This window comes from Papio anubis, chromosome 5, assembly GCF_008728515.1.
Source record: "Papio anubis isolate 15944 chromosome 5, Panubis1.0, whole genome shotgun sequence".
Classification (NCBI taxonomy): Eukaryota; Metazoa; Chordata; class Mammalia; order Primates; family Cercopithecidae; genus Papio; species Papio anubis.
Window position 1 is genome coordinate 116,407,664 of NC_044980.1, and position 22,943 is coordinate 116,430,606.

The window sequence follows — 22,943 nt, forward strand, 5'->3', positions numbered from 1 at the left end:
TGGTTGGACAGGCAGTTCCTGGGCAGATGTCCTCACAGAGTAATTTTTTGTAAGGTTGTGGTGGCTTTTGTTCCAGGTTGTGCTTTTTGCAGTCTTTTGTGATAGTTCTTGTTATCAGGCATATATATGTGTGAGAACCCTCCCTTCATCTCCTTCCCTAGCTCTGTTTGTCAGGGTTTTAATACAAGTGACTCCGTTTTGATTCTGACAACTTCCATATAAAGTAAATTGATCACTTATATTTCAGTTTATTGGGAATCTGTTAGTTCTGAAAATAAAATACAGATGACTTCTGGGCATTCAGACTTCATATTTGGAGTTTGTATTATTCTATATAGCTTCATAATGAATTATTACTAGCTCTTACTGGCTTAAAATGAAAGACTTTACTATCTCACAATTTCTGTGGGTCAGGAATACACGCGTGGCTTAGCTGGGTCTTCTGTTTAGAGTCTTACCATGTGGAAATTAAGGTGTAAGCCTGGACTACAATCTTACATGAGCCTCAGTACTCTCTTCCAAGTTCACTGGTTCTTTTCAGAATTCAGTTCCTCATGGCAATAGAACTGTGGCCCTTACTTCCTCGAGGATTCCTATCTGGCATGTGGCTCGCTCCACAGCATGGTGGTTTGCTACTTTAAGGCCAGCAGGAGAGTTTCTCTGCTGTTTCCAATATCTCTGACTTCTAGACCATCTTTTTAAAGGCTCACCTGAATAGGTCAGGTCCACTAGGATTCTCTTCCTTTTGATCAACTTACAGTCAACTGATAGGAGCCTTGATTACATCTGCCATATAAGTTAGCCTGGTCACAATAGTGAGATCCTAGGAATCCTGGCCACTTTCAGGGGGAGGCGTTTATACAAGGTGTATAAACCAGAGGATGGGAATCTTGACAGTGGTGATCTTAGCAGTATACCTACCACAGGGTTATTAAAGCCAGTAGCGACTCTCTTGTTCAATAGAACTGGAATCTTTTAACTGTGTGCTAAGCGTTTCTCCAGGCTATGGAAATATAAAGCTAAAAAGCCCAGCTTTTGTCCAGTAGTAAGGTGGTAGAGAGAAAGAATGAAGTACTGTTTATGATGTAATTCAGTCACGCAGCTGCAATAGAGGTGTATCCAGGCTACAGTGTGAACATCAAAGAGAAGGTATTGGGAGGTGGGGAGGTTTGGTCAGGAAAAGTTATGTATTTGGAAAAAGTGATAGTACTGCTTTAGTTCTTGAAACTAAATTTTAAAACCAGTTTTTAAGAGGAAAACCTTAGTATTTAAGATGATGAAATTATTAAATGAGTATTTCTTTTCCCCCAGATGGTATACCTCAAGTTTACTATTTCGGCCCTTGTGGTAAATACAATGCTATGGTGCTGGAACTACTGGGACCTAGTTTGGAAGACTTGTTTGACTTGTGTGACAGAACATTTTCTCTTAAAACAGTTCTCATGATAGCTATACAACTGGTAAGTAAAATAGGGTATTTGAAGTTGTTTGAACGATTACATGGTTGTTGGTCACAAATTCATATTAAAAGTTTAAAGTTCTGTGATATTGTCTTACAGAGCATTTGACCTAATACAAATGTTTCTACTTTTCATACTGTCTTTCTGGGATCCATGTAACTTAAAATAACTGAGTCAAGTATATTTTATTTGTATGAAAACTAATATAATAATTGCTTTAAGATCAAAATGCTCAGTTTGATAATTAAGTTGTCACTAGCCATTTCTTCATATAAAAGATGAATACTTCAAAAGAGAACCTCAGAAACATAGATTTTTTTTAAATTTTTTAAATTTTTTTTTTTTTTTTTTGAGATAGAGTCTTGCTTTGTTGCCCAGGCTGGAGAGCAGTGGTGAGATCTCGGCTTACTGTAACCTCTGCCTCCCAGGTTCAAGCTATTCTCCCGCCTCAGCCTCCTGAGTAGCTGGGACTACAGGTGCGTGCCACCACACCCAGCCAATTTTTTTGTATTTTTTGTAGAGATGGGGTTTCACCATGTTAGTCAGGATGGTCTCGATCTGACCTTGTAATCCACCTGCCTTGGCCTTCCAAAGTGCTGGGATTATAGGCGTGAGCCACCATGCCTGGCCAGAAACATGGATTCTTAATTTTGGTAATAGACTTTATGACCTGGAAAAACAAGCGGCAAACTAATGAATTAGAGAGTCTTGATAAACTACTTAGACTTCAGGGAATCCATTGGATAACAATTAGAGAATGTTTTAGGGCAGTTTTGAAATAAATGCCAACAGAAGTGTGCTGCAGAAGTCTTAAAATTGTTTTTATTCATTGACTCATTAATTCTACTTCTACAAATTTGTCCTGTGGATGTTTTCACAGGTGCTTAAAGCTTTATATGAAAGGATGTTTATAATAAAAAAATGAGAAGCAACCCAAATGTGCAGAAATAACAGGGTTAGTTGAATAAATTAATAGCCAGAGGAAAATATGCAGCTATTAAAAAGTGCACGTTAAAGATTGTTTCATAGGCTAAGTGTGGTGGCTTGTGCCTATAATTCCAGTGCTTTGGGAGGCTGAGGCTAGAGGATCACTTGAGCCCAGGAGTTCAAGATCAATCTGGGCAACTTAGTGTGACTCCGTCTCTACAAAAAATTAAAAAAAAAAAAAAAAAAAAAAAGCCGAGTGTGGTGGTGTGCTTGTGTAGTCCCAGCTGCTGAGGAGGTTGAGGCAGGAGGATTGCTTGAACCCAGAGGTTGAAGGTTGAAGCTGCAGCGAGCTATGCGTTCCAGCCTGGGTGGCAGAGTGTGGGATCCTGTCCTCTCCTCCCCCCACCCTGCCCCGCCCACCACACACCAAACACCAAAAAACCAAACAACTCCCCCAAACAAAACAAAGAATATTTCATGACCTTGAAAATGCTCATATCATTAAGAATCTATAGACATAGAATACTGTATATTGTATGCTGCAAAGTTTGTTAAGCAAACGAAAATGACCTGTGTAACCGTATGTTTACATTGCATTGTTAACCATGATTATCACTAAGTGAAGCAGTTTTATTTTCTTATTTGTAATACTCTGTTTTATGACAGTTTGTCCAATGAACATTGAGAATTTGTAAAATAATTAATAAAAATGAGCTATATTATTAATATTAGAGTTGGATTCCAGACTTTTCTAGCTTTAAGATCTTTCTAACTTTAAGATTAATCATTTTTAAATGTTTAATACCTAGGAAAAAGTAAGGGAAACATGTTATGAAAAAGAAAAAGATACTGAATAGTGCTGTTGTTTTTATACTTGTAAAAGTTGCTTGGTTATTGAATTGATAAGGAAGACTATATTGCAACGTTTTGCATATGTCTGCTTATACTTTTGAGTTCAAGGTCTTGTATCAATATGACTTTTTGATTTTATGAAGTAGCATCCTCTGAAAGTGTTGATTGAATCAGACTTACTGATATGAAAGGAATTCATAAAATTCAAATACTCTTGTTTAGCAGTGACCATAATAGTAAAGGCAAAGATTTTAAATTGTAATTTGCTATATGTATTTGAAGAACGATGGGCTGACATCATTTTACTTTTAAAGGGTTGAAACAATTTCTGATTTATTTCTTTTGTATGTTTTCATTCTGTCTTGCCTTTATCATACTTGCTTAGGCTAGTCAAAGCCCAAAATGAAACTTCTCTTCTTTTTTTCTTAAACTAAGATTTCTCGCATGGAATATGTCCATTCAAAGAACTTGATATACAGAGATGTAAAACCTGAGAACTTCTTAATAGGACGACCAGGAAACAAAACCCAGCAAGTAATTCACATTATAGATTTTGGTTTGGCAAAGGAATATATTGATCCAGAGACAAAGAAACACATACCATACAGAGAACACAAGAGCCTTACAGGAACAGCTAGATATATGAGCATAAACACACATTTAGGAAAAGGTATGTGTACCTTTCGTAAGTATGGAAGTTTGAATTCAGCAGCTATGCTAACACTGTGCGTTTTTATTTGTTATGGTTCAGTTTTTGCAGATTACAATAGCTTTTATTATAATTTTCACTTATCAGATCTACCTAGAGTTTACTTTCACTTATATTTTAATAAAACGCTTTGAAAGTAAGTTACTATAGAGTAAATGAGTGACAGCTATCTTTACATTCACTGTATTTTTTGTATTTATATAACTTGAAGTGTGCATCTTTGATACAGTTATGGGGATTCTTTTAATTATTTCTCTTACAAAATATGAGAGAATACCAAATTTTAACTGAATTTAATGCATGTGGAAATATTGGATTGAGACTATAGCTCTCCAGTATGGCTAGCCACAGAAATAGCAACTAGCCTAATAAGTACATGACCTTAGAGGTGGGCAGAGCTGGCTTACCTGTATGCTAACTGTGACTTCGGACAAGTTTAACCGTTTTAAGGGGTTTCTTATTGGTAAAAAGAGTAAAACAATATCAACTTCGCAGGATTTTTTTATAGCATTCCTCCTTCACCCAGGTTCATATTTATCATATCCCTTAAATCATTTTCATCTGAAACAGTTCCTCAGTCGTTCTTTATGGCTCATGACCTTAATATTTTTTAGGAGCTCAGGCTATTTTATAGGATATCTCCAATTTGGGTCTGTTATTTCTTTTTGACTAGATTTGGGTAGGCATTTTGAGCACAAATATCACAGAAGTAATGTGTTCTTAGTGCATCAGTTTGGGATTGCTTGCTTGGGTGATATCTGCCAAATTTCTCTACTGAAAAGTTTCTTGTAGTTAGATTTTGGGATTATGTAAACATGTTCCTCATCAGATTTTTACCCTCTAGATTTAGCATCCATTGATGATTTTCTAACTCTATTATTTCTAATGTTTATATTTCCTTATTTGTCAGTTGATATTCTAATGTAAGCAGAAGCCTTCCCTTGTCCCCCAGTTATTGACTTACGTCTATATGAACTTATTAATTCTTACCTTATTTAATGTAATGTATTGAATATGTTATTATTTATTTTGATAGCCAAAGGGTTCCAGATGTGGCCACTGGTTGCCCCTTCAAGCTGGCTTCTCTGTCCTTTTAACATGTTCTCATGAATCTTTGAGTTCTTTCTTTCTGGTACAGCAAGTTCTTATAAATAAACTCATCTTGCAGTTTCTCTTCTGCAGCCCCATAATCAGTCCTTTTCTCCAAGAAGTTCTGAATCCTTTTATTGGATAATGGTATTTAGAAACCAAGATTTGGCCACTGGATATGCTCATTACTGTGGTCTGTTGTTAACTGCCAGGCCCTTTCTGCAGCAGAACTAGGAAATGTTTGTGCGTGTATGTATATACATACACACATAGAAATATGCCTATATATGTGTGTGTGTGACACACATACATTAATATCTGTTAAAAATTTTGAGTTTACACTGATACACTTTTAATTTCAGTCTGTCAGTACAAAATAGTATTTCCTTTTTCTATATTTGTAATTCCCATCCCTTTTCCATATTTGTATCTTTTTTTTTTAACCAACAGTGAGAAATCTGGCTATCACTACTCATAATATATTTACTTGTTTTTAAAAGCTGAGGATACTCAGAAAGTAGTTTCAGATTGCCAAGTGATACCACTTTATATAGCAAGTCTAATAGAATTATAGCATTTGTAATTCTTATTTTATTGAAGAGTTTTTATTTGAAGTAAAATTTACATTGGGTAAAGTATACAACATTTGATTATATAAATTTGTGAGTATTAATGAATGTGCACACTATGTAATCCACAGCACTATCAAGATTTAGAACACTTTCATTATCCTATAGACTTCCATTTTACCCATCTTAGTCATTCCCCTCCTTTTCTAGAAGCAATCACCGATCTGATTTGTATCACAACAGTTGAGTTTTGCTGATTCTATTACTTCATGTAAATAGAATCATCCAACTTATTTTGGTTGGTATAATGTCTTTAAGATTCATCTATGTTTTTGCAAATATCAGTAGTTTATTCTTTTTTAATGCTAAGTAATATTCCATTGCATAAACATAGCACAGACTGCTTATCCATTTGAATGTTGATGGATATTTGGGTTAAGTTTTTGACTTATAAATAAAACTTGTATAATATTCTTACAAATCTTTTTGTGGGCATATTTTTCAGTTTGGTCCTATGGCAGGTATTATTTAACTTTATAAGAAACTGCCTGTCTGTTCTGGGAAGTGTTCATACCTTTTTTTATTTCCACCAATAATGAATGAGAATTTGTTTGTTTCATATTCTTGACAACGTTTAGAGTTTGTCAGTCTTTTTCATTGTACCTATTCTAGTGGCCAAGGGGTGGTCTTTTAATTCCTTGTGATTATTGTTTCTGAGATCTGTTTCATGTATTTATTGGCTATTTGTATATCTTCTTTTGAGAAGTGTGTGTCATTTCATTGTTAATTTATAGAGTTCTTTATATATTCTGGGTATGATTATTTTGTCATATATATGCATTGTGAATAATTTCTTCCAGTCTGGGCTTGCTCCTATTCATTTTCTTAATGGTATCTTTTGATGAGCAGAACTGTTAAGTATTTATGGAGTCTAGTTTATCCATTTTTTTGTTTATGGTTATTGCCTTTTGAATTCTAACAAATCTTTACCTTCATGTGATAAAGTAAACAAATCTTTACCTTCATTACATTTTATGCTTTCTTCTAGAAGCTTTATAGTTTTAGCTTTTTATATCTATGATCCATCAGAATTGATTTTTTATATCGTGTGAGATAGGGGATGCGGTTCTTTCTATGATATATTCTTTCCTATTGAATTACTTTTGTTTCTTAAAAAGTCACTTCTAGATTATATTTGCCACATTCAGTATTCATATCAGAGAAAGTACAAACTTAATTATCTGCTTTTAGATATTGTTCTGCTTTCAGTTACTGTTAAACATCTCACAACAGATAGACAGAAATGTGAACCAATCAATATATATCCATCACTGCTGCTCAAAAGTACCTTCAGATATGCTATCACAGATTTGGACAGGATCTTGGAAGTCGTCTAATCCAACTTTCAGATCCCGATTTTAGCTTTTTCTCTAACCATTCTCAGCCTTAGCTACTCTATAGAGCATGTCCCTGCTCTGTCTCTCAATCATAACTCAATAGGATGTGACATCTTTCCTGACAGCTGACCTGACTGTAGGCTTATGGTATTTTTTTGTTTTCAGACATCTGAAATGCCTGAGAAATGTAAATTTACTGGTTTTTTTTTTTTTTTTTTAAAGAAAAGTAAGTTTCAAATATTTAAAATTTAAAAACACGAGTTTTATTCAGTTAATATGTTCAGGGAGTAGCTTTCAATAGCTGACTTTCCTGATAGATTTAAAAATATGATTGGGTAGCTATACAACTTTTGGGATTGTGACTTCTATTAAAATCAGGCACACTTTATTTACATGTGCAGTGACTGTGAGAAATTTTCATTTTACGGGAGTTGTTAGCAGACTATAACAACTAACAAAGGTTCACCACTATTTTATTGTGAGACATGAAGTCACAACTTCCTTAGGGCCTAATGTTCCTTCTCTGAACAATGGTAAATGTAACAGCATTCTATTTGTAGAAATGGCAAAGTGAGTGTGATTTGTTTGTCATTGTTAGGAAAAGTCATCAGTACCTGGGAAATGAAATTTAACTATTATAATAATCTCTCTTTACTCCTCTTTCAGGAATAAAACAAAAATTTATTTATTTAGCAAACAATGAATGTTTAATGTTTACTTTTCCCCATTTATAAACACCCTCAGTTTTCATGTAAAACTCAGGAGTAGGTAGGTAATATTAACAGATAAAAAATTTTGTGTCTAAAATTACATGAATTCCTATTTAAAAATTAAGAGTAAGCTAAGGTAATACGAATTTGGATGCTGAGGAATTAAAACATTTGGTAAATTGTGATGCCTTTGGACATGGAATACATAGTGGTGTTTTAAGTTTAGAGTACTTGGTTTTGTGAGGAGTCAGGAAGAGATAAAGAAGGAAAAGGAGCAGAGAAAACATGACTTTTTAATGTGATTTTAATTTGTGCATATCTTATTTCTGCCCTCCCTGCTTTGCCTGGATCTTGGTGATTACTTTTAAAGCCTTATTCATTCACCCATCTTTCCATCCATTCATTCATTCTTAGGCACTCAAGGACTTCTTGCTCACATGAACTTTTCAAAATAGAGAGTTTGGTCAAAGAAACATTATATGGGTTTGTAAGTATTTTTCCTTTTTGGAGACTGACACTATCTTAGACTTAAAAAGGAAAAAGATGTTCCTAATACAATAATATAGAAGAATAGTGTAAAATCACATAATAGGAATTAACATTTTATTCTTGTAGTATCTGTTGATCTTAACTAGGTGATTTATGTTCAGAAGGCAGACATTGCAGTTCACATTTATACCTTTCTTATATCTGCTTAAGTCTCTGTCCAAGATGCAGTCTTGATAATGCTTTGTGTTACAGATGTGGATTTCCATGGTGTCCTTGCATGAAAACTTTCTTTAGTGTTGTCATATTGAATTATTTTTGTGTTACATCTGATCATGTGTCTACTTTTTAATATCTTTTTAAAGACTTTTGTCAGCTGCCTTGAACCTCATAATCTTCCTTTGGATGACTGTTTTTCCCTTTTATGTCTTCTCTTGTTGAAGTCATTTGATATTAAGTAAATAATGTCTATTTCTCTTTGATGAGTAGTCTTGAGATAAAAATCAAGTCTTTTATTTTTAAATTTTTATTTATTATTCAAGAATAAAAAAACTAGCATTTGAGGGATAAGTTGGGAGTTGCTTCGTAAGTGTTAGTAAAAACCTGTGTTCGTAGAAGAATGATGTTTCAAGCTTCTAAGTGGTAAGTTCTCTGAATAGGAGAGAAGGAACCACATAATTACGGTGTTCCAAAAATGCCTTCTTTCTGTGCTGTCATTCTGTGGTGTGATTAATATAATTTAATTTCTGGGTTAATTGTCTCAATTTCTGAGGCCTGTTCTTTAAGCTGCTCACACAGCTTTTCTGCAGTTTAAAAACATGTATTTACATTTTGTAATTATATTTTAACAGTTTAAAATGTATTGTATAATTTCTTGTTAGAGTATAATGTACATAGTTGATATTTTCTTGATGTTTCAGGGTATAGTTTTTTAATATGATTGCTATTATATAGCAATATTCTCAAGATCAGTTGGAGAAGGTTAGGATGGATATCTGTATTTAAATAAATTTGGAGACAATTTTATTTATACTTTTTTTTTTTTTTCTTGAGATGGAGTCTTGCTCTGTCACCCAGGCTGGAGTGCAGTGGCGCGATCTCTGCTCACTGCAAGTTGCACCACCTCCCAGGGTAACGCCATTCTCCTGCCTCAGCCTCCCTAGAAGCTGGGACTACAGGCGCCCGCCACCACACCCGGCTAATTTTTTTGTATTTTTAGTAGAGACAGCGGTTTCACCGTGTTCGCCAGGATGGTCTCGATCTCCTGACCTCGTGATCCGCCCGCCTCGGACTCCCAAAGTGCTGGGATTACAGGCATGAGCCACCGCGCCCGGCCTTATTTATACTTTTTAATAGATTCTCTCTCTCTCTCTTTTTTTTTTTTTTTTTGACTTTCACCTGTGTTTTCCCTTAATTTTTGATATTGTATGTAGTATAGCTACTGCTGGCAATACTTTGCTTTTCTCTACCTTTGGTTTACTTCTTTTGACCTTGTCACCAAACTTACTAGAATTATGTCTAAATTAAGAGAACTAGATTTCAGAAGAACTTTAGGAATTAAGTGAATGCATGTACTGGGTTCAGTTGCACAGAAAACTTTTATTTCTAAGTTTTGTTTATATTACTAGATTCGGTGTTTAGTGAACTGTTGCTGTGTATTGTCTTGCATGATTGTGTTTTGTTCTTTTCCTTTTTAGGTTTGTGTTCTCCCTCTTTTTTTTTTTTTTTTTCAAAATCCTTGTTATATAATTTTGAAAACAGAGCTCAATGAATCTTGAGGAAGATGTATTTTTGTTTTTTTTTTTTAGGGTAGTGCCAACTAAAGTAACTTTTAATATTTAAGAAGGAAATATGAAGTGAACCTTTTACTTCCTTGTAGTAGATAATGTGTATCTTTTTTTTTTTTACTTATAAGAAATGATTTAAACTTTCTTCAGGGAGAATTTTTGTTGTTTGAGCTGTCTTTTTTGTCTTCTCATGTCCCTACTTAGCTTAGCCAACATGTCTTTTGGCCTCATTGTTTTTCATTATGTTAGAAAATGCAGTAGTAAGTTTATTTTTGCAAATATATGCATGTGTCATAGAAAATTTCCTGTTTCTATGTGAAGCGTCGATAAATTTGAGTTAACGAAATAGGGAATATTTTTCTGTTGAAAATTGAATTGAAATTTCAATTGAAATGGAAACAGTGCTAGGCAAGTGAGTAATGAAATCAGATTTAAAAAAAGAAAAATAAATAATGTTGAGATATTAAGGGTAGAATTTTTAAATAGAAAAACATTGCAGAAGGTTTCCAGTTAACATTTGATTAAGTGATGAAATGCTTTCCGAAATGAAAGAACTGTAGACAACTGGGCTGAAATCTTGCCCTTCACTTATTAGGTACCTAGTTTTGAAGTAGTCACTTAATCTTTCTGAGCTTTACTTTCCTTATTTGGGATTACAAATAACTGTTTTCAGTGTAGCTGTAATTTTGAAAGATAGTGTATATAAAGCATGGACACGGACTCTTAATACGTGTTGATTATTTTGTATGGTACATATATTCCTGAAGAGGAAAATTTTAATTGACTGTGTACCTTTTTAAATTGGTTTCAAGACCTTTTTAAAAGAATCTTTAATGAAACCTATTGTAAAGAAAAATAATGACTTTCTGGTTTCTTTAGGTGCTCATGGCAAGAGTTCTTATAATGATTCTTGGCCTTGTGGAAAAACATTCGTTTTCAAACAGGCCTTTGTAGTTAAGTGCTTTAAAAAATATGAACAGGGTTTAATAAGGGCCAGATTACTGTTGGGAGATTTTTTTCATGTAAAAGAACTACTAAAGACCCTAGGGGGTGTTCTTGAGTTACTGTGTTTCAAAAAGAAAGCCTTCCTGTGATTTCTATAACTTACTACATGGCAATATTTATTTCCAGATATGTCATTTGGTGAAAGAACACAAAGAGAGGAATTATGAGGGTAAAGAGCATTTGAGACTTTCAGTAGTAGATTTATTTTACTAGCTAATATTTATGGCTTGAATTTTGAAATGCTTTGTGGGTTATGAGACTAATACTGTTCTCTGATAGAACCATGTAGGCGAGATCACCTTATGACCATGACTTATTAGCACTATGTGACTAAAGCTCCTCTTGGATAGAATTCAAAGAGGACTTGCCTTTTATATTGAGTTTCTCTCCTTAACAAAGTCTTACTGTAGGGCTCAGCATACTTTTACTTGTACTGTATTTTAAGTTTCTTAAACTATATGCATATAATATATGTCTTGCATATACACTGATAAATGTATCCCTACTGTACTGTATTTTAAGTTCTTTAAACTATATGCATATATAGTATATATATTATATGCATATAATATATGTCTTGCATATACATTGATAAATGTATCCCTACTTATTTCGTGTTTTTTGATGCTGTTGTAAAGGTATTGGTTTTAAAATTCAATTTTTACTTACTCGTTGTGAGTATAGAAATCCAGTTGATTTTTATTTTTATTTTGTAGAGACAGGGTCTTGCTCTGTTGCCCAGGCTGGAATGCAATGGTGCAACCATGGCTCCCTGCAGCCTCATCCTCCTAGGCTCAAGAAATCCTCCCACCTCAGCCTCCCTAGTAGCTGGGACTATAGGTGCATGCCAACACACCCAGTCACCAGCTAATTAAAAAAAAATTTTTTTTCATAAAGTTGGGGTTTCTCTGTGTTGCTCAAGCTAGTGTTGAACTCCTGGTCTCAGGCTATCCTCCTGCCTCGACCTCCCCAAAGTGCTGAAATTACAGGTGTGAGCCACCAAGCCTGGCCCCAGTTGATTTTTATATATTAACCTTATATCCTGTAACCTTGCTAAAACTCACCTACTAGTTGTAATAGACCTTTTGTAGATTATTTAGGTTTTTCTACATATACAATCCCGTTGTCTGCAGAGAGCAATAGTTTTATTTCTTCATTTCCAATCTGAATATCTGTTAATTTTGTTTTCTTTGCTTCTTTGTACTGGCAAGAACTTCCAGTACAATACTGAATAGAAAGGGTAAGAGTGGATATCTTTGTTCGTTCCCGATCTTAGGAGTGACTTTTATCATTTAAGAATTATGTTAGTTGACTTTTTTCATAGTTGTTGTCAGGATGAAGTTGCCCTGTAGTTCCTAGTTTGCTGAGAGTTTTTAAAAATCATTAATACATGTTGAATTTTGTCAAGTGCTTTTTCTGTATCTGAGATGATGACATGATTTATATTTTATTCTATTAATTTGGTGAATTATATTGATTGATTTTTAAAAGTTAAACCAAACCTACATTCCTAGGATGAGCCTTACTTAGTCATGAGGTATTATCTTTTTAAGGATTTCGTGTCTGTGTTTATGAGGAATATTTCTTGTAGTTTCCTTTAATTGTAATGTCTTTATCTGTTGTTGGTAACAGGGTAATGCAGTGAGTTGGGAACTCTTCTAATCCCAAGTTTGTGTAGAATTGGTATTATTCTTGAACTGTTTAATAGGATTCAGTAGCGATGCTATTTGGATTGTATTTTGGGAAGTTTTTAAATAATAAATTTAATTTCTTTAATTGATGCAGAGCTATTTACATTTTCTTCTTGAGGCAGTTTTAGTTATTAGTAGCTTTCAAGATATTTGTCCATTTCATATAAGTTGTTTAACTTATTGTATTGTTTCGTAGTACCCTTTTATCATTCTTTTAATATCTGTGGGATTTGTTCTGATGCCTCCTCTGTTTCTTCTGTTATTGGTAATTTGTGTTTCTTTTTTTAGCCTGCTAAGAAGATTAATGATTTTATTGAGCTTTTGTTTTCATCGGTTTTCATTACTGATTGTCCATTGGTCATTCTCTGGTCATTGATTTCCTCATTTGTCATTATTTTGTCTTTCTGTTTATTTGGGGTGGTATTGATATGAAGGCAGATAAAGATAAGTTGGTCAGAATACAGAGTCTGAAATAGACTTATACATAGATGGTTGATTGAATTTTGAGAATGGTGCAAAAGCAACTTGAGGGGAAAGGATAGTTTTGCCGAGAAACTATACGAGAGTAGCTAGATATCAATTTGAAAAAAATAAATCTAAATCCTTACTCCACACGAAAAGCAAAAAGAAAAATTACTTCAAAATGAATAATAGGTTAAAATGTAGGAACCATAACTATAAAATTTCTAGAAGAAAAAACAGGAGAAGATCTTTGTGGTCCTGTGAGTAGAGATTTCCTAGATTGGACATCAAAAAGTATAAAAAGTAAGAGGAAAAAAACCCTGATAAATTGGACTTCATCAAAATGTAAAATTTCTTTTAAACCTACTTTTAAGGAAACAAAAAAATAGCAAACTGTTTTCTTGAAGGGAAAAGGCATTGGCAAAACATATCTGAAAATAACTTGTATCCAGAATATACAAGGAGCTATTACAACTGTTTAATAAGACAACCCAGTTTATTAAATGGGCAAACGCATGAAATAAAGTTCAACTTTAGTCACCAGTGAAATGCAAGTTCAGTCAGTTAATCCATACTTTGAAGTTTGCTTTTCTGAAAGGATTTATTACTGCTTATACTTCATAGCCACTAGCATGGCTAAAATTTAGAAGACCATACTAAAGGTTGGACAGGTTATGAAACAACTGAAACTCTCATACATTGCTGGTAGAAATGTGAAATGACACAATCCCTTTGGAAAACGGTATAGAAGGTTTTTATAAAGTTAAACCTATACTTACAACAACATGTTGCAATCTGCTTTCTAGATATTAACCCAACATAAATGAAAACCTATGTCAACATAGACTAGTACAAGAAGAATGTTCATAACAGCTTTATTCACAATAGCCTCGAACTGGAACCTACTCAAATGTCCGTCAACAGATGAATAAACACATTTTAATGTACTACTCAGCATTAAAAAGTAATGAGGTATAATTGTACATAACAACATGGATAAATCCTGAAAACTTAGTAGGTGAAAGAATTTGGACACAAATCTATACTGTATGATTCCATTCATGTGCACCTGTCTAATCTGTAGTGATGAAGGCAGATAAGTGGTTGCCTGAGGCTAATGGTATTGTGGGAGTTGGAGGAGAGTAATAGGCAAGAGACTTTAGGAAACCTTTTGGAGCATTAGAAATGCCTCTTGATTGTGGTGGTAGTTATGCAGGTGTGTGTGTTGTTAAAACTTATCAAACTATACCCTTAAGACTACCAGAATCTAATGAAGTAAAGTTTTTGTTATAAAAGTTGTAACATTTTTTTTCATATTCTCATCCCCACTTTCATTAGTGGATGTAGGGACTTTAAGGCCACTACTTATTTTGGAAAATTTGCTATTTTTAATAACGTATACTTATATTTTATAACAAAAAGTGCAAAAAATAAAAAAAAAACTCTCCATTATATCACATTTTTAGCTTGTGAAATGGCAAGTTGAAATCTTTTCTCTAGTCTTCCAGTCTCGTAGCCTTAATGACTACCAATTTTGATGTATACTTCTTCAACTTGCAGTCTGGTGGAAGTATATATATGGATTAAATAAAAGCAAACATAGTATCTTTAAATCATAACAAGTGTTATTAAAAACAAGTGTATTCATCTGTTTTCATGCTGCTGCTGCTGCTGCTGATAAAGATATAGCTGAGACTGGGCAATTTACAAAAGAAAGAGGTTTAATGGACTTACAGTTCCACATGGCTGGGGAGGCCTCACAGTCATGGCGGAAGGCAAGGAGGAACAAGTCACATCTCATGTGGCTGGCAGCAGGCAAAGAGAGAGCTTGTGCAGGGAAACTCCTTATAAAACCATCAGGTCTCATAAGACTTATTCACTGTCATGAGAACAGCATGGGAAAAACCTGGCTCCATGATTCAGTTACCTCCCACTGCGTCCCTCTCACAACACATGGGAATTCAAGATGAGATTTGGGTGTAAACACAGCCAAACCATATCAACAAGTATAGAATGTTTACACAGTAAAAATCAGAACCTTTTCTGACCCTTCATCCTAGTTCAGATCCATACTTTCAAAAGTTTGCTTTTCTGAAAGCATTGAGTACTGCCTAAATAGTATGGTTGTTGATGTGGATACAACATCTTGCACATAAACAAACATCCTCTTATTAAAGTATTTTCTCATTGATAGTTAACATTTTGGTATTATTTTAAAATATCGAGAAATCTTAAGTATTTAACTTCAGTGACAGAAAAATTGAAATATCATTCAGTCAACAAATATTTATAAGCATCTCCCTGAGCCTTTGTCTGTGATCTTTATTCACGTATGTGCTAAATGACATTTTGTTACAACAACTTGAAAATGACAGTTGGTCAAGCAGTATTTTTGGTGATAGTGAAGGGGTTATTAAGGTTGGTATGTGTCAAACACAAGTTTTTCTTAAAATATATTAAACACAATACCCCATAATCATGTTTAATTTAATGGAGAATATTTATCATGGAAGTTTTGTGCTCATATAACTTTAGGAAATGCAGGGTTGAAAAAGTTAAACATTTTAAACTCTAGACTTCTCAGAAGTTTTAATATGTTACCTTCTGAATCTTTAAGACAGAGCTATAGTATATAGTGACTCTGATTGACCATGGAATTCTTTTCCCCTTGACCTGTACTTCCATGAATAGATATCTAAGCAGAAAAATAAATCTCTAACAGCATCTAAAAATTATAAAGGAATATTTTAAAGATGCACAATAATCTTAATGTAAAAACATTATATAGATATAATTTATCACTTATAGGTACTATATCTGTATTTTGTATTTATATGTTGAACTTTTGAAAATTAATTTATACATAATGAAAGAACAAACTCTCCATTCTTCCATCCTTAACTGTTAGAGAAAAGTGAAATTTATATTTCTTTTGTATTTCAGAACAAAGTAGAAGAGATGATTTAGAAGCTTTAGGTCATATGTTCATGTACTTTCTGAGAGGCAGTCTTCCTTGGCAAGGCTTAAAGGTAATTGTTTTTGTGTTTCTTTATTGAATTTCACGAAATATGAAGATATTAAGGTCCTCTCTTCCAAGTAAACAATTTTCATATTTTAACATTTTATTTTGTAAGTAGGCATCAGGGCTCACTGTGTTGCCCAGGCTGGTCTCAAACTCCTGGGCTCAAGCATTCCTTCTGCCTTGGCCTTCCAAAGCTCTGGGATTACAGGCTACCCCAGCTAAATAATTTTTAAATTACCACAGTCTCAAGATTTTTTTTTTTCTGTTTTAGGCTGACACATTAAAAGAGAGGTATCAGAAAATTGGAGATACAAAACGGGCTACACCAATAGAAGTATTATGTGAAAATTTTCCAGGTAATGAATAATGTGAGGTTGATGCATTATATACAGAAAACAAGAAATGCTAATTTTTATTGCTTAAGTTTATAAATTTTTTTTCTATGCTTTAAAAAAAAAAAAGAGCTAAAAATATGATTTAAAGGATGTCAGCATTTGATGCCGAACCCACAGGAACACTTTGTACCTTTGCTTTGCAAATGGTATTAATAGAAGAAAATCCTATCTGTTAATAGTGTTGATCAGTACCAGCTGAAGTAATATTTTCTTTCGTGATGTACTTTTAATAAGTTAAAATTTTTGCTAAGAAATGCCAGTTACAAAGTTTTGGTATACAGTGTTAGTCATTTGGGTCTCAATGTCAAGCTCAAAGGAGGTATATGAAGTATGATTTGGTTTAGTTTTCAAATTAAACTTACTTAAATTAAGTAAGGCCAGTAAAACCTTACTGACCTCACTAGTTTTGTGCTAATTTTTTTTTTTTTTTTGAGACGGAGTCTCGCTCTATCGCCCAGACTGGAGTGCAGTGGCCGAATCTCACCTCACTGCAAGCTCCACCTCCCAGGTTTACGCCATTCTCCTGTCTCAGCCACCCGAGTAGCTGGGACTACAGGCGCTCGCCACCTCGCCCGGCGGGTTTTTTTTTTTTTTTTTTTTTTTTAGTAAAGACGGGGTTTCACCGTGTTAGCCAGGATGGTCTCGATCTCCTGACCTCGTGATCCGCCCGTCTCGGCCTCCCAAAGTGCTGGGATTACAGGCTTGAGCCACCGCGCCCGGCCTTGTGCTAATTTTTTATTGGGGAGCTGTATGCATTTATGAAAATAATTTTGCTTTCAAGTAGATTTATGGCAACTCAAATTAAGCCAACAAAAATTTACTTAAGGTTTCTAAATCAATTAAGGAATAAGAATAACTTGTTAGTATATTAAAATAACGACTGTGATTTATTTGTGCAGCCACATTAAGTGAAAAGAGAACTAAATTTGAAGATAAAATATTGAATTCCTATCTCACTTTAGTATTCCCTGGTTCTCCTGTATAATGCTGGCATTATTAATGTAATAATGATATTATCATCAACATAACGAAAGTAGCTCTTTCTCAAGCTTGTTTATATTATTCATTGACAGCAAACTTTATATATTTTCCTTTCTTGCTGTAATATCTAGAAGTAGGTTTTTTAAAATATCGGTTAATAGTACTAGCAGTTTAGGTGTAGGCAGATAGGATAGTTGTCATTAAGGAAGCCTATATAAAAGTGGGAAAATGGGGTTGCCGAATTAAATTGGCCAGGTATTTAGCTAGAAAGTGGAATAGTGGGAGAGTCACCACATAAAGAAGGCCACTGCATACCACTTTTATTGCCTCATTGTGCTGGGTGTGACCTTTTTCCTACTGTCTGGGGCTGCCTGTGAATGCTAGGTGTAACTTACCATCTCTTACTGTAGTGATTTTCTGTGCCCTGTCGTGATGGTGAAATGCCCTGCTTTACTAATTGCTCACCATTTTGCCTATTGTTTTTTATATATATATATGTTTGTTTTTTTGTTTTTCTTTTCCTTCTGAAAAGTATTACCCTTAAAAATACTTATATCTAATACATTTGGGAATTACAATAGCATGCAGAGATTTGTATATTGCCAAATAATTGTTAAATATCTGACTGGAAATTAAGAGAAGACTTACACTGTGCTCTTGTGTTATGTTTTTGAGATTTGTTTTAGCTTTCCTTTGTTAGCTTGATTGGTTAGAATACTGCTCAAAACCAAGGTTAGGAATTTGAATTCTCTGTTAGTTAGTTGGTATATGTCACTGATTTTAAAGGAAATCCAGCAGGCCAATACAGACGCTTTCATATAAATCAGTTCTCACCAGTATTTTTAAAAAAATTTTAAATTTGTAAACTGAATATGATGCTTTGTGATTAATCATGCATTATTAAACTGCTTATTCAACTTCTCATACTGCCAAATATTAAAAATAATCTTATAAAAATAAAAATTTTAGCTTTTCCTAATGAAATGAAGCAAAAATAGTGGTTGTTAAACTAAACCTCTCATTTTTCTTGTGTCTATATACCCTTCCTTCTTTTCCTCTTTTTTTATTTTGTTGTAATTTAACTTAGAAAAATTTAAATTGAAATATAATTTTGTTACTTTTCAAGTGTTTTTATATAATACAATGTGCTTTTAGATACTTAATTTTATTATTGAGTATTAAAGAAAAGAATAGTCCAGATAATTTTTATATTATTTCTAGAAGAAATGGCAACATATCTTCGTTATGTAAGAAGGCTAGATTTTTTTGAAAAACCAGACTATGACTACTTAAGAAAGCTTTTTACTGACTTGTTTGATCGAAAAGGATATATGTTTGATTATGAATATGACTGGATTGGTAAACAGTTGGTGAGTATTCTACATAATAAAATATTATTTATAGTATCTGTTGTCTTTTTAATAGTACAGTATCTTCAGTTGAAAAGAGTGGAGAACAAATAGTTGTTTTAAAGGATTCATTTTATTGTTTTTTAAAGGACGTTTCTGCAGGTAGCGCCGTACTAGTATTCTTTGAGTTTCTCAAAAGCCCTACATCTGGATTCTTTGCATTTTAGCATGAAGAGTTACTTTTAACTTCCATCCTGATTTAGTTCTTAATAACTTTTTGTGTAATATTCTCATGATTAATTTAATACTTTAATACCTTGATGAAAATTAAAATTTGTATAAGTCTCTTCAAGTCAAAATATTGGAAATAAGCAATTTTAATAGTTTTTAAAAATTCTTCTAATTTTCTTGAAAATTTATTCTATTTATACATTTGCTTTGGAAATGAGAGGCATAAACATACACATTTTTATCATTTTGATATGAAAATGTAACCTAAAAGTGATGGCAGCATTAGAAGATCTTTTGTAGATGTAAAAATAAGTACTTTATAAAGAATTTAAATATTTTAAAAACACTTTAAAAACTAGGTATATTCTCTTTGCTTTATCTTCTTAGCTTTAACAACCTATTTTGAGAATGATGCCTTTACTTAAAGCCTTAGTTTATTTAACAGTCTTTTGTTTTTTCCTTAATTCTTTTAAGCAGATAAATAAATGATTTTAAATAAGATTTCTGAAATAGAATGTATTGATACCAATTGTTATTGTATTGTAGCCTACTCCAGTGGGTGCAGTTCAGCAAGATCCTGCTCTGTCATCAAACAGAGAAGCACATCAACACAGAGATAAGATGCAACAATCCAAAAACCAGGTTTGCTGCCCTTTAGATATGAAATATCTTCCTTTCATGATTGAAACATACACTTTTTTCTTCAATAGATAAAACATACTGAAGGATTGAAAATACATATTTTTAATAGATAAACTATTTTCTCTTAATTTTCACTGTTTATTAGTTTAATAATAGCATTAAAATGTTTGATCATAAATCCCTAATTAATGGTACAAATTAGTGTAAACTGAGCAATATTGGATATTCTGTTAGAATGGGGGTATTTGGATACCCTATTGGAATGAATTGTAATAGCACTTGATCTTTCTAACTGTAGTTTAGTTCAGTAAATTATTTATTGAATTTCTGCTATTGTAAAGCTACTATTCTACACATTATAGAAATTCAGAAGTAAAGAAGAATGTATAACCTTTAAGAATGATTTTGTCACCAGTGACTAAAAGCAGTATTGTAGCTAAGAGCTCACTCAGTTCTCTAGAATCAGGAATACATGGATATGGTTTGACCCTGGGCAAATAAGTTAATCTCTCAAAGCCTCAGTTTCCTCATCTATAAAATGGAAATAATACATGTTAATTTATAGCATACAGTAAGCTTTCATTCAATCAAAACTCTGTGTCTGCTGTTACTGTTATCATTATTATTATAATAAATACAGAAATAACTATATTTAAAAAGAGAATAAGTTATATTACACGAAGCACTAATAAAGTGCCATGGAGGAGATCATATGTGGGGCTCTATGAAGATTTTATGGAAAAGGTAGCTTTTGACACAAACCCAGAGAATGAATGGAATTTTTAAAGGGAAATGTAGAAATAAGGGCATTTTGGGGAGAGTGAATAATATAAAATATGAAGCAGAAGTTTAAAAATAGAGAATTTGAGGAATAGCAAGCGGTTCAATTTGTTTGGAGCAGAGAGTAGGTAGAGATGGATTAGAGAGGGAGTAGAGAGTCAGTCTGAGATAAGGCATAGAAGTTGATCAAGTAGAGAGTTCATGTTTCCTGGCCAGGTAAAGGAATGGAAAGCTGTTGAAATTTTGGGCAGTGTTTTAATTTCTCTCTCTCTCTCTCTCTTTCTCTTTTTTTTTGGTAAGAAAGTTTTATTGAAGACATCTTTGACTTAAAAATTTTGCTATCACGCTGAGTTAAGGAGTGGCTAGAAATTTTCTGTTACAATCCTTTCTGGAGAAGGATAGCGTGCCATCCTTTTTTACTTTTATATTGTTTATCCCATCAAAGTTTAAGTGAAGATTAAAGATAAAAACAGGATGAAAATCAAAAGAAAGAACACCACTTGTTAAAAATCATAGCAAAATAAAATGCTACATTTTAGGGAGTGTTTAACAATATTATGCTGTAAATCATGGCCAATTTTAAAAGATTAATATTACATTTTTGACTTAGAAAAATTGGTACTATAAAGCATCTCATACATAAATTACTTCATATATAAATTAAAATTAGTTGACAGCTGGAGTGCTGTGAAAAGATTCTGTATAAAGAAAGAAATGGCTCAGAAGTTGAGACTTAGTATGTGTTTTATAAACCAGAGTTAATTCCTTGAATGTACTTGGAAGAAGATTAATATGGTATTCCTAGAAATTCTCTACTTGAGCTGTTAGGTATTATAATAAGTGAAATTCCTCTATTGTTGAATTAAATTACAAATCTAATATTTTAGACTTTTAGTTTTCTACATGTTTCAGACATGTCTTGCTAACTAGATTGTAAGCTCACTGAGAGTGGGAACCATGTTTCATTTGTCCAGTCCTTGTTGCACTAAATGTAGGGTGTATATATGTGTGTGTGTGTATATATATGTATATGTATGTGTATATATGTATATGTATGTATATATGTATATATATGTATATATATAATTTGTAGGCAATTCTTTAGGATAGCCTTATATATTGAATTTGGGATGTGAATATACAGATTTTCATCATGATAGAAAAGTTGTATATCTAAAAATAACTCTTCTTAAATATCTCTAGACCACTAAGCAGCTTAAGTTCTACGAGAAACCCACAGTTCACAATCCCAGAGGAAGAAAGATTGTTTCAAATGACTTAAACCTCGTAATTCCCCTAGACAAATGATAAATTTAAGTTGAGGGGATCCTGAAATTGTGGGGTACCTGTAATTATTTATTTTCAGGAGAGAATGTGTAGCTCTTACTGTATTCTTAGAGAGTTCCACGACCCCAAAATATTGCTGATTGCCCTAGATATTTGTCTCAATTTTAGCATCATTTTTATTCTTTAATCTTTTCTAGACTTGACTTCATCTGATTGATTTTAACTTAAGTTACAAATCTGCTTAATTCTGGTTATGAATTTGGAGGGTTTAATGAAAAGACATTATAGAACTATCATTGTTTTGATGACATACTTTATGCCACAGAGTATGTAATTTTGCAGTGTACAATTTAGGAAGCTTAGTGCCAGAACATTTATTCATGTGTCTACTTGAATTTTACATCTCTCCCCTTAAGGTTGCTCTGGCCAACAATATGCTGGAGGGTCCCTATACTCCAATATGCTTGGCACTTTGTGGCAAGATTTTCATGACTTTGTTTGAAAAAGAAAGAAAGAAAGAAAGAAAAGAGTACTGAAGGCTTTAGAATGTATTTAATTTTGCTAAGGAGCTGGGTAGTATTACTGGAAGAGCATTAGGCTCTGAGTTGGAATTCCTCTTGTACTCCTTGCTAGGTCTGTGACTGTAGGGAAGTGCTTAATGTCTCACTGTCTTCATCAGTAAAAGGGGATGATAATATTTACCTCAAAATACGATAAAATATAAAGCAGCTAATTCAGAATCACACATGTAATAAAGCTTAAGTAGTATATTCTTCTCCCTACTTTTTATTAGTGTTGTCCACATTTTCCTGAAACAGAAGTTGACCCCTATTAAGAAACTAGTCTTAATTTTACTGGTAGATTATGAATTTTACTGGTTTGTTATTGCCATGCAGATTTGCCAAGGGATCTAAAAACATCAAGAGTTTTCAGATTATTTCATAGACATGGATTCCTTAATTTGAACCAGATAAAAGGAGATCAAGGAAGCAAAGAGATTCATATGTATAGGATTATCACTTAGAAAAAAAAATGTTTGTTTTGTCATATTCTGATAGTATTCTGTATAGTGCTTCTCCCTTTTCAAAGAACTTTTCTGTTTTCTCATATTA

General features: G+C 33.1%; 1 protein-coding gene across 25 annotated transcripts in view; it reads left to right on the forward strand.

Moving 5' to 3' along the window:
• Window positions 1–22,943, forward strand: part of CSNK1G3 (casein kinase 1 gamma 3) — a 105,359-nt gene that overhangs the window by 60,307 nt on the left and 22,109 nt on the right. For 17 of the 25 annotated variants that reach the window (XM_031666434.1, XM_031666438.1, XM_031666437.1 and 14 more), the window contains 6 exons: window positions 1,312–1,460; window positions 3,675–3,909; window positions 16,088–16,173; window positions 16,438–16,522; window positions 18,764–18,912; window positions 19,669–19,764. In XM_031666434.1, the coding sequence (XP_031522294.1) occupies window positions 1,312–1,460; window positions 3,675–3,909; window positions 16,088–16,173; window positions 16,438–16,522; window positions 18,764–18,912; window positions 19,669–19,764 (800 nt within the window). The remainder of the gene's footprint in view (window positions 1–1,311; window positions 1,461–3,674; window positions 3,910–16,087; window positions 16,174–16,437; window positions 16,523–18,763; window positions 18,913–19,668; window positions 19,765–22,943) is intronic. The other 8 variants (XM_021939647.2, XM_031666440.1, XM_021939641.2 and 5 more) reach the window with 1 other exon arrangement.